General features: G+C 45.7%; 1 protein-coding gene across 1 annotated transcript; it reads right to left on the bottom strand.

The window, feature by feature from the left end:
* Positions 1 to 7,584: 7,584 nt before the first annotated feature.
* Positions 7,585 to 12,640, bottom strand: LOC141989043 (olfactory receptor 5AR1-like). The gene is made up of 2 exons (XM_074955277.1): positions 11,732 to 12,640; positions 7,585 to 7,620 (listed from the first exon to the last, which is right to left on the bottom strand). The coding sequence occupies exons 1-2, from the start codon at positions 12,638 to 12,640 to the stop codon at positions 7,585 to 7,587; spliced, it is 945 nt and encodes a 314-aa protein (XP_074811378.1).
* Positions 12,641 to 12,870: the final 230 nt, after the last annotated feature.

The raw sequence follows: 12,870 nt of genomic DNA, 5'->3' as shown, positions 1-12,870 counted from the left end.
CCGAGATGTTGCTCTAGCCAGTCCCCAGCCTCCAGTTGTGTCTTTGCCCCCACTACGGCTAGCCTCCCTGCCCTGCCACAGGCCCCCTAAGTGCTCGGCTATCTATCCTCTCAACTAAAGTGTGTTGGTAGAGATTGTGTGTGTGTGTGTGTGTGTGTGTGTGTGTGTGTGTGTGTGCGCGCGCACGTATCCTACGTATTTAATGTAATGGAAACCAAGGGGATGCAAATTAGGATTTCATGCAGAGCTGGGGGCATGTGTGGGAATCCTGTAGATTCAAGATGAGATGGACAGGACTGGAAGGCCAGGGGATCCAGGAGTAGAAATAGAAATGCCAGGAGGGTTGCGACAGATCAAAGTGAAGTGCACTGTCTATTTGGGGAGTGGGTGGATTTTCAAAATATTCTTTTCTGTCTTTAGCAACTGGTTTTAATTTTTGTTTATTCTGCTCTGAATTCATCCAAACAGTTCTGAACACAGAGTTTTCTCTTTGCATTATTTGCATACAGGTTTGTGGCCTAGTAATCTTTAGGTCAGTTATACCTCGCAGGTGCTTCCATCTAGGCTAAAGGCCAAATAATATTTAGGAGAGCAATACCACAGAGATACTCCCATCTAGGCTTAAGGCCTAATAATATTTAGGGGAGAAATACCACACAGCTACTCCCATCTAGGATCAAGGCCTAAAAATGTTTAGGAGAGCCATACCATGCAGGTAACACATAGGCTAGTGTCCTAAGGGGGAAATGAAAAGTCATGTTGGAACAGAAAATCCAAACGTTCCCAGTCCAATGCCACCAAAACACTTCATTTCAATTGTTTCTTAATGAGTTCTTAACAAGTGTTCATTCTTTATATATAACAATTTTTTCCACCTTGCATTAACTGTGACATTCTGAGTACCTTTCCCAGACCTGAAGCAGTGCTCTCTGGGAGCTTTGTCTCTTTCACCAACAGAAGTTGGTCCAAGAAAAGATATTATCTCACCCATCTTGCCCCTATTATTATTACGGCAGATGATCACATGCAACGATCCTTATTATTTAATCCTAAAGATTATTTGACTTTATGCCTGTGCAACATAGTTAGCCTCAAGCCTCTCTAGGAATTTATGCACGAAAAGATGTGTTGGGTCATGAGACTAACCAAACAGCTACTAGGCCTTTGCATGCGATGAAGTGAGCTGTAGCTAATGAAAGCTTCTGCTCAAATAAATTTGTTAGACTCTAAGGTGCCACAAGTCCTCCTTTTCTTTTTGCGGATACAGACTAACACGGCTGCTACTCTGAAAGTAGGCCTTTGTGGTGTTTCTAGCCTAAAGATATAAGAATGTTGCAGACAGGGCCATCTTGTGGTGCGTTGCTAACTTTAAGGTTATAAAGCCTGATTTTTGCTCTGTTGTGCCACTATTTCAAAGATTATTAAACCTTTTCCTTCCCGGGCAGTGTCTTTGTGTGATGTTGGTAGCTTGAAGATTAAAACGGATGCTTGTGAACTACACTGAATTAGTGCATCTGATAGTGACAGTTCCCAACCACTGTAAAAGCATATTACTTTCATTTAGCTAAAAACATCTTTGGATGTCTTCCATTTGATCTTTGTTGAACGTGTGAGTCCTTCTTTCCCAGGAAAGCCTCATTACACCTGCCCATCGGTGTCTTTGTGGCATTAATATCTCCAAGGTTATGAAGGCTAATGACTGCAGGGCAGGGTTTGTGAGGTGTCTCGAGCCCAGTAATTGTTAGGTTGTCTGTCTGGCCAGCAGGTTCTGTGTGGGGTTGCTAGCCCCAGAAATATTAGGAATGAGGCCTACATGGCTGTACCTCTGTGATGCTTCTGGGCCAAAGATCAGTATGCTTTCAGGGTTCTTTGTGCCTGCGACATGTACTCGTCAAAAAACTAGGTCTTAAACATACAGGAGAATCCATACTGTTGCTAGCCTGGAGACCATCAGCTCTAAAACCTTCTGGACAGCCTCTGCTGGTTCCTTCACTCGTGCCATTTCTTTTGTGTATCCTGAGGCCTAATAATTTTTAGGTGAGCAATACCACACAGGTACTCCCCTACAGGCTTGAAGCTTTACAAACCTTAGGTTCACTTACCTCACAGCGGTGCCGACTGTCAAAATGCTATCAGTGAATAAGAGACACAGTAATTATGTGGTGGTAGTAACTGAACAATTACTAGGCCTTATGCCTATGTATTATACTGGCTTTGTGTGTGTGTGCGTGCGTGCACACACATGCACGAATGTACGACCTTCCAGTAGCAGGCTTGGGGAGCAGTAGCAGTCAATCCATGTATTAAAGTTAAAGGGAATCTCATTCAGCTCAGATTGTATGGACCTGAGGATGGACAGGAATGATGCCAGGATGGGCAGGACTGGCATCCCTAACCCTCTGTTTGCCAGAAGCTGGGAATGGGTGACAGGAGATGCATCACTTGAGATGACCTGTTCTGTTCATTCCGTCTGTGGCACCTGGCATTGGCCACTGTTGCAAGACAGGAGACTGGACTAGATGGACCTTTGGTCTGACCCAGTCTGGCCATTCTTATGTTGAACTGTTTTTACTGTGCCGAAGACCTCATCGTGAGTCTTTGTGGATAATCAAGATGCCCTCATGGCTCATTACACTTCTTGCAAGAAACCATTCAGAATGACGTGGGCATATCCTGGGACCAACATGGGCACAACAACACTGCAGATAATAATAATAGCTATTAATCATTAAAAGGCCTGATACTCTTTGGGTCAGCAACGCCACAGTGGTCCTGTCCTGCAGGCATCCGAGCCTGATAATCTTTGGGAAAGCAACAACGGACTTCATCCTTTAGATATGAATCCAGCTCCAATTCATCACAGTATTATACACATATAAAAATGACACTACTTAAGCTAGCATCACCCCACACAGAAATGGCATTGGAGGCCTTATATCTGATAGTCTTTGAATTCACATCAGTTTTTTAATTTTTTATCTATTTATTTATTTAATGGGGGGAGGGATAGCTCAGTAGTTTGAGCATTGGCCTGCTAAACCCAGGGTTGTGAGTTCAACCCTTGAGGGAGCCATTTAGGGATCTGGGGCAAAAATTGGGGATTGGTCCTGCTTTGAGCAGGGGGTTGGACTAGATGACCTCCTGAGGTCTCTTCCAACCCTAATCTTCTATGATTCTATGTTGGTAGCAGAAGCTCTCCCACCGACATAACGACTGTCACTTATGGAGGTGGTTTTATTCGGCCAACAGGAGAGCTTTCTCACATCAGCACAGAGCGGCTACATGAGCGATCATACAGCGTCGCAGCTGCATTAGTACATCTGTGCTGCTGTAAGCTCTCGAGTGTAGACATGACCTTAGCCATTGAGAGCACAGGGATGCTGGTACAATAACTGACCAGAACTGTACAGAGACAAGGTGGAGGAGGTAATAGCTTTTCTTGGACCAAATTTTGCTGGTGACAGAGACAAGTTTTTGAGCTGACACAGAGCTGTTCTTCAGGTCTGGGAAACTAACTCAGAATATCACAGGTAAATACAAGGTGGAACAGATTGTTTAGTGTAAGTTGTTCACACGTATTTCAAGGGGCAATTCAAGGTGCAAGTGGCCTGTTAACACCGCCCCAGTCACAGGGAGGAAAGGGGGTTGGAAAGACCCACCTCGGCCCCTGTCATAAATATAAACGGAAGGTGTCAAGATTCCTTCCCCACTCTAAACTCTAGGGTACAGATGTGGGGACCTGCATGAAAACCTCCTAAGCTTACTTTTAACAGCTTCGGTGAAAACTTCCCCAAGGTACAAACTATTTTACCCTTTGCCCTTGGACTTCCACTGCCACCACCAAAAGTTTATCTGGGTTTATTTTATTAGGAAAGCGTTGTTTGGAAATGTCTTTCCCCCCAAAATCCTCCCATCACTTGCACCCCACTTTCTGGGGAAGGTTTGGTAAAAATCCTCACCAGTTTGCATAGGTGACCACAGACCCAAACCCTTGGATCTTAAGAACAATACAAAAAAGCATTCACTTCTTGAAAAGAAGAATGTTAATAGAAGTAACAATAAAAAGAATCACCTCTGTAAAATCAAGATGGGAAATACCTTTCAGGATAATTAGATTCAAAACATAGAGAATCCCTCTAGGCAAAACCTTAAGTTACAAAAAGACACACAAACAGGAATATCCATTCCATTCAGCACAACTTAATTTCTCAGCCATTGAAAGAAATCCTAATCTAACGCATATCTAGCTCGATTACTTACTAAGTTCTAAGACTCCATTCCTGTTCTGTCCCTGGCAAAAGCATCACACAGACAGACCCTTTGTTTTTCCCTCCCCACAGCTTTTGAAAGCATCTTGTCTCCTCATTGGTCATTTTGGTCAGGTGCCAGCGAGCTTATCCTAGCTTCTTAACCCTTTACAGGTGAGAAGATTTTTCCTCTAGCCAGGAGGGATTTTAAAGGGGTTTACCCTTCCCTTTATATTTATGACAGAAGGGTAACCACATTTCTGTATACAGTACTATAAAATCCCCCTTGGCCAGAGGCACAAAATCCTCTTACCGGTAAAGGGTTAAGAAGCTCAAGTAACGCAGCTGGCCCCTCACCATGATGACCAATAAGGGGACAAGATACTTTCAAATCTGGTGCGGGGGGTGCAAATTTTTTCTGTCTGTTCTGTGTGGCTCTTGCCGGAGTCAGATCAAGAAAGCAAGCAATTCAACTCCTATAGAATTAGTAAGCACTAGCACGGGGATGAATTAGATTATCTTTTGTTTTGGCTTGTGATTTTCTCTGTGTTGAGAGGAAGGTATATTCCTAGTTCTGTTTTTTTTTTCTTTTTGTAACTTTAAGGTTTTGCCTAGAGGAAAATCCTCTGTGTTTTGAATCTGATTGCCCTGTGAGATTATCTTCCATTCTAATTTTACAGAGGTGCTTCTTTTACCTTTTTTCTTTCTAATAAAGTTCTCTGTCCTAAAAAACCCAAGGTTGGTCTGTGGTCATCTTGTTTATTCTCAAGCCTCCCCAGGAAAGGGGGCGTAGCGCTTGGGGATATACTAGGGGGAAGATAGGGCTCCAAGTGGCCCTCCCTAAATGTTTGTTGAATCACTTTGTGGTGGCAGCGTTTACCTAATCCAAGGTGCAAGGGAGAATTTGTGCCTTGGGGAAGTTGTAACCTAAGATGGTAAAAATAAGTTTCAGGGGTCTTTCATGTGGTTCCCCACATGCGTACCCTAGAGTTCAGAGTGGGGAGGGAACCCTGACAGCTCCTCAAGTTCCTGTGCTCTGACACTTCCCTCAATCAACTCCTTCTCTATAACTATGGCAGCTCCGTGGAAATCATCTCCGTCCTCGTTATCCTCATCTCCTACATTTTCATCGTCATCTCTGTCCTGAGGTTCTTGCTCAGTGAATCTCTTGATTAACGTAGTAAAAAGTCACCAGTGAGGAACTGCAGAATAACAAGGGGACTGGCTAAGCCAATGAGATATAATGTCCTATAGCAACAGACATGGGTACATAACAGATGTAAGGGATAATTAAGTTGTCATGGGATAAGAGGGAAGATCCTTTCATGGATTGAGAACTGGTTAAAAGACAAGGAACAAAGGACAGGAATAAATGATAAATTTTCAGAATGGAGAGGGGTAACTGGTGGCATTCCTCCAGGGTCCTTCCGAGGACCAATCCTATTCAACTTGTTCATAAATGATCTGGAGAAAGGCGTAAACAGTGAGGTGGCAAAGTTTTCAGATGATACTAAACTGCTCGATACAGTTAAGACCAAAGCAGACTGTGAAGAACTTCAAAAAGATCTCACAAAACTTGGGCAACAAAATGACAAATGAAATGTAATGTGGAGGGATAGAGAATAAGATGGAGAATATCTTATTGCCCTTACATAAATCCATGGTATGCCCACATCTTGCATACTGTGTACAGATGTGGTCTCCTCATCTCAAAAGATACCCTGGTATTGGAAAAGGTTCAGAGAAGGGCAACTAAAATGTTAAAGGGTTTGGAACAGGTCCCATATGAGGGGAGATTAAAGGGGCTAGGACTTTTCAGCTAGGAAAAGAGGAGACTAAGCCCTGGTCTACACTAGGACTTTAGGTCGAATTTAACAGCGTTAAATCGATATAAACCTGCACCCATCCACACGATGAAGCCCTTTTTTTCGACTTAAAGGGCTCTTAAAATCAATTTGCTTACTGCACCCCTGACAAGTGGATTAGCACTTAAATCGGCCTTGCCGGCTCGAATTTGGGGTACTGTGGACACAATTTGACGGTATTGGCCTTCGGCGGGAGCTATCCCAGAGTGCTCCATTGTGACCGCTCTGGACAGCACTCTCAACTCAGATGCACTGGCCAGGTAGACAGGAAAAGAACAGTGAACTTTTGAATCTCATTTCGTGTTTGGCCAGCGTGGCAAGCTGCAGGTGACTATGCAGATCTCATCAGCAGAGGTGACCATGATGGAGTCCCGGAATCACAAAAGAGCTCCAGCATGGACTGAACAGGAGGTACGGGATCTGATCGCTGTATGGGGAGACGGATCCGTGCTATCAGAACTCCGTTCCAGTTTTCAAAATGCCAAAACTTTTGTCAAAATCTCCCAGGGCATGAAGGACAGAGGCCATAACAGGGACCCAAAGCAGTGCCGCATGAAACTGAAGGAGCTGAGGCAAGCCTATCAGAAAACCAGAGAGGCGAACAGCCGCTGCGGGTCAGAGCCCCAAACTTGCCGCTTCTATGATGAGCTGCATGCCATTTTAGGGGGTTCAGCCACCACTACCCCAGCCGTGTTGTTTGACTCCTTCAATGGAGATGGAGGCAACACGGAAGCAGGTTTTGGGGATGAAGAAGATAATGATGATGATGATGAGGTTGTAGATAGCTCACAGCAAGCAAGTGGAGAAACCGGTTTTCCAGACAGCCAGGAACTGTTTCTCACCCTGGACCTGGAGCCAGTACCCCTCCAAACCCACCCAAGGCTGCCTCCTGGATCCGGCAGGCGGAGAAGGGACCTCCGGTGAGTGTACCTTTTAAAATACTATCCATGGTTTAAAAGCAAGCATGTGAAAGGATTAATTTGCCCTGGCATTCGCAGCTCTCCTGGATGTACTCCCAAAGCCTTTGCAAAAGGTTTCTGGGGAGTGCAGCCTTATTGCATCCTCCATGGTAGGACACTTTACCACTCCAGGCCAGTAGCACGTACTTGGGAATCATTGTACAACAAAGCATTGCAGTGTATGTTTGCTGGCGTTCAAACAACATCCATTCTTTATCTCTCTGTGTTATCCTCAGGAGAGTGAGATATCATTCATGGTCACCTGGTTGAAATAGGGTGCTTTTCTTCAGGGGACACTCAGAGGTGCCCGTTCCTGCTGGGCTGTTTGCCTGTGGCTGAACAGAAATGTTCCCTGCTGTTAGCCACGGGGAGGGGGAGAGTTGAGGGGGTAGCCACGCGGTGGGGGGAGGCAAAATGTGACCTTGTAACGAAAGCACATGTGCTATGTATGTAATGTTAACAGCAAGGTTTACCATGAAAGAGTGTAGCCATTGTTTTATAAAATGTGTCTTTTTAAATGCCGCTGTCCCTTTTTTTCTTCTTCACCAGCTGCATGTGTTTCAAGGATCACAGGATCTTCTCCTTCCCAGAGGCTAGTGAAGATTAGAAAGAAAAAAAATGCACTCGTGATGAAATATTCTCTGAGCTCATGCTGTCCTCCCACACTGACAGAGCACAGACAAATGCATGGAGGCAAATAATGTCAGAGTGCACGAAAGCACAAAATGACCGGGAGGAGAGGTGGCGGGCTGAAGAGAGTAAGTGGTGGGCTGAAGACAGGGCTGAAGCTCACATGTGGCGGCAGCATGATGAGAGGAGGCAGGATTCAATGCTGAGGCTGCTGGAGGATCAAACCAATATGCTCCAGTGTATGGTTGAGCTGCAGCAAAGGCAGCTGGATCACAGACGGCCACTACAGCCCCTGTGTAACCAACCGCCCTCCTCCCCAAGTTCCATAGCCTCCTCACCCAGACGCCCAAGAACGCGGTGGGGGGGCCTCCGGCCATGATGCATGCATTGGCAGGGTCCATGCTTTCAGAGAAATCTGTGTCCATGTCTTCATCATTCACGTGACCGCGCTGACGTCACCTCCTCACCCGGTATCGCTCCTCACGCGGTGGGGGGGCCTCCGGCCATGATGCATGCATTGGCAGGGTCCATGCTTTCAGAGAAATCTGTGTCCATGTCTTCATCATTCACGTGACCGCGCTGACGTCACCTCCTCACCCGGTATCGCTCTGCCAGGTTCTGGTGCTGCATATACTGCTGGATAATGCGTGTGGTGTTTAATGTGCTCCTAATTGCCAAAGTGAGCTGAGCGGCCTCCATGCTTGCCTTGGTATGGCGTCCGCACAGAAAAAAGGCGCGGAACGATTGTCTGCCGTTGCTCTGACAGAGGGAGGGGCGACTGACGACACGGCTTACACTTGGCTTACAGGGAATTAAAATCAACAAAGGGGGTGGCTTTACATCAAGGAGTATTTCAGGCAGGACTTCATGGAGGGTTCCAATAAGACATGGTGCACCTCAGTAATTGTTCTTATTGGAACAAGCAAGTTGGTCTAGCCTCTGATTGATACATGGCTAGATTTACCTCGCTGCACCTTCTCTGTGAGTGACTGCAGTGCGACCTAGAGGAATGAGTCCCCTAGCCGGGGGGGGGGGAGCGGGGAACAAATGAGTACAAAACAAATCTGGTCTATTTCTTGTTTCGATCCACTCCATCTATCTTTTACATCTTTGGTTGGCAGCAGACGGTGCAGAAGGACTGCAAGCCATCCACATCTCATGGCTGCTCGGCAGAAGATGGTACAATATGACTGCTAGCCATCCTCATCTCTTGCCAGCCAGGCAGAAGATGGTACAATATGACAGCTAGCAATCCATATCGCCTGCCTGCTCACCATAAGATGGTTCAGTAGGACTGACTGCAGGACTAAAGAGAATGAATTGGTCAAGTCACTTCTAATGTAGAACCTGCACCAATGTCTACCCAGGCGCTCATGGCCGATGTGGCCAGGAGCACCTCAGACACGACGATGACGGCTACCAGTCCTATTGCACCGTCTGCTGTCACAAGGCAAGGGGTTGCTGCTGCTGTGTAGCAATGCAGTACCACGTCTGCCAGCACCCAGGAGACGTACGGTGATGGTTACCTGAGCGGGCTCCATGCTTGCCATGGTATGGAGTCTGCACAGATAACTCAAGAAAAAAGGTGCGAAACAATTGTCTGCTGCTGTTTTCATGGAGGGAGGGAGGGAACGGGGGCCTGACGATATGTACCCAGAACCACCTGTGACAATGTTTTAGCCTCATCAGGCATTGGGATCTCAACCCAGAATTCCAATGGGCAGCGGAGACTGTGGGAACTGTGGGATAGCTCCCCACAGTGCAACGCTCCAGAAGTCGACGCTTGCCTCGGTACGGTGGAAGCACTCCGCCGAGTTAATGCACTTAATGCACTGAGAGCATTTTCTGTGGGGACACACACACTCGAACATATAAAAACGATTTCTAAAAAAACGATTTCTATAAATTCGACCTAATTTCATAGTGTATACATACCCATAGAAGGGATATGATAGAGGTATATAAATTCATGAGTGGTGTGGAGAAAGTGAATAAGGAAAAGTTATTTCCTTGTTCCCATAACATAAGAACTAGGGGCCACCAAATAAAATTAATGGGCAGCAGGTTTAAAACAAATAAAAGGAAGTTCTCCTTCACACAGCGCACAATCAACCTGTGGAACTCCTTGCCTGAGGAGGTTGTGAAGGCTTGGACTATAACAGGGTTTAAAAGAGAACCGGATAAATTCATGGAGGTTAAGTCCATTCATGGCTATTAGCCAGGATGGGTAAGGAATGGTGTCCCTAGCATCTGTTTGTCAGAGGGTGGAGACGGATGGCAGGAGAGTGATCACTTGATCATTACCTGTTAGGCTGACTCCCTCTGGGGCACCTGGCATTGGCCACTGTTGGTAGACAGGATACTGGGCTGGATGGACATTTGCTCTGACTCAGTATGGCCATTCTTAATGTTCTTATGTTCTTATAATGGGACATGCATGAGTTTTGGTTTGGGGATATTACATTTGACCCGATGTGGCTTTATTTAAAGATTTAGGGTCACAGGATAGCAGATTCTTTTGGGTAGGAAAGGAATCGTTTCATCCATCTCTCCCTGATCCATGGAGGGCAGATGGTCTGCTGGACTCGGACTCAGCAGACCTGGGTTCATTCTTCTGTTCTGTCAGAAAGTGGACAAATCACTTAAATTGCCCCACAGGTCAGTATCGACTTTACAGTGATATCAAGTTTAAAAAAAAGTCTCTCTCCTCACTCTGATGTGTGGTGGTCTGCTCTGCAGAATTGAAGCAGTGAGATAATTGCTGAGCCATGCGGGTGGTGGATAAAGAGTAAGGATTTTAAGAAAGACAGTTTTGGGGAAAAGAAATGGCTGCAGGTTTTGAGGCTGACAAGGTGCCTTTCCCCTTTGCATCACCAGTTCCAATCCAGGGAGGAGGTTAAGATCCATGAGCCCAGAAAGGTGATGGGTCTTGAAATGGGATATGATTGTTTTCAGCTATAGGTCACAGATCTTTTTTTCCCACACCCTGTTCAGCGAATGGAACCAACATTCTATGTATGGAAACAGCACCACAGGGAAAGCCAAGGACGTTATCTCAGCAGCAGAGCAGATGCTGAGATCCATTTTAACTGGCTTCATCCCTTTCCAGAGCTTTTTCATTCTTCTAGAAAGTGGGACAGAACATGAGAAAGACGAGTGTTTGTTTACCTGTGACTTTATTATAAAATATTAAGGTTGCTCCCAGAAGGACTGAAAGAAGGAAATGAAACGAGTTATGGCAATAAATAAATGTGTGGTGATATATACCATTTGTGGTGGATTTGAATAAATTAATAAAGAAGGATGAGAGGGAGGAAATGGTGTTCATCTGGCTTATTCAAACCTTTCACTGCATGCAGGCAACAGTCCACTATCCTCAGAAAAACTGGAACGTTTGTAACTGATGACTGAGTGTATTAAGCTTAGCATGAGGGTTTTGTTTTATTTTGCTTTGTTATGTCTGATATTACTTAAAACCACTTAAATCCTACTTTTTATACTTAATAAAATCACTTTTGTTTATTTATAAACTCAGTAAAAGTAATTTTTATGGGGGGGGGGGGCAAACAGGGGAGACAGGTGTCCTGCTGAGCTGGTTTCAGTCTAGATCTGCAGCTTTGGGGGCATCACCCAGAGCCTAGGTCTGTGTTGCAGCTGGCTACTGTTTCTGGCTCAACAAGACAGGGTTCTGGAGGCCCAGGCTCACAGGGAAAATGGGCTCAGAGGTAATTTCAGCACATGAGGTGACAGTCCCAATGAGGGTTTCTGTGACCGAAACTGGCACATTATGCACTTGGGTTTCCTGCATTTCCTGTGATGCTTCCCTTTTTTGTCCACTGATCTCCATAGGGGACTGCAGACCTTGTTGGAATACAAACAAATTAATAATAATAACAATATAATAATGAACAAAACTAACACGGGCTCACCGAAATTATTTTGTAATGGGCTGAGAATTGACTTCACCTGTTTCCACTCCCCTCCACTAAACCAGTACTGAATGAAACAGACTCAAGAATTTATTCATTGCTTTCCTCAGGGCGTCCTTCACCTCCATGTTCCTCAGGCTGTAGATGAGGGGGTTCAACATGGGGATCACCAGCATGTAAAACACTGAGGCCACTTTGTCTGTATCCGTGGAATAGCTGGATGTGGGACGTAAATACATGAAGAGGAGGGTGCCATAAAACAGGACCACAGCGGTCAAGTGGAAAGTGCAGGTGGAGAAGGCTTTGTGTCGGCCCTCGGCAGAGCGGATCTGCAGGATGGTGAAGGTGATATAGACATAGGAGAGGAGGACAGTCAGAAAGCTGATGACTTGAATGTAGCACATTGAAACAAACATCACAATCTCATTGATGCGGGTGTCAGAACAAGAGAGCGCCAGCAGCGCGGGGACATCACAGAAGAAATTATTGATGATGTTGGAGCTGCAGAATGACAGCCCAAATGTAAAACACGTGTTTAACATTGAATCAACCACCCCCAGAATGTACACCCCAGCCACCAGCTGTTTACAAAGGTGCCTGGACATGGTGACCGTATAGAGCAGCGGGTTACAGATGGCCACATAACGGTCATACGCCATCACAGCCAGCAAGAGGCACTCAGCATCTCCAAAAGCGATAGAGAGATACATTTGTACAGCGCAGGCAGTGTAAGAAATGCTTTTCCTCTCGGCTAAGAAATTCAGCAGCATCTTAGGGAAAATTATCGAGGAAAAGCAGAGGTCACAGAAAGACAAATTCCTGAGGAAAAAGTACATGGGGGTGTGGAGTCGGGGATCAATTGTGATTAACAAGATCATCCCCCCATTCCCCACCAGGGTGAAACCATAAATCAGTAGGAACACCCCGAACAGGGGAACCTGCAGCTCCGGACGATCTGTCAGTCCTGAGAGAATGAACTCAGTCGCCTCCGAGTGATTTCCCTCTTCCATCTCCTCTCAACAGAGATCAGACAGCTACAGAGATGTGGGCAGGAAGATAGTGAGGAAAACCTGCCCCTTCTCTGTAATGAAGCAAGTGAAGATAAATGGAGATCAGTTTCTTAACGGACATCAGTACCAGCTCAGGGAAGGGCTTAGTCCACAGAGCCAGATGTTCACAGCTGGTTATTCCAGATGTTCGATAAAATGCAGACACTGTTCAAACACAATGACAGGCAGGT

The sequence above is a fragment of the Natator depressus genome, chromosome 6, assembly GCF_965152275.1.
Source record: "Natator depressus isolate rNatDep1 chromosome 6, rNatDep2.hap1, whole genome shotgun sequence".
Lineage (NCBI taxonomy): Eukaryota > Metazoa > Chordata > Testudines > Cheloniidae > Natator > Natator depressus.
The sequence above is the reverse complement of the archived record's forward strand: the minus strand, read 5'-3'. Positions and strand labels throughout refer to the sequence as shown.

Bases quoted from the DNA above. Each gene is read 5' to 3' on its own strand.
- LOC141989043 (XM_074955277.1), bottom strand. From the start codon at position 12,640: ATGGAAGAGGGAAATCACTCGGAGGCGACTGAGTTCATTCTCTCAGGA. The intron at 7,621-11,731 runs GCAATGAATAAA...AAACACATGCAG, and splicing joins TGAAGGACGCCCTGAGGAAA to CTGGTGAAGAAGAAAAAAAG.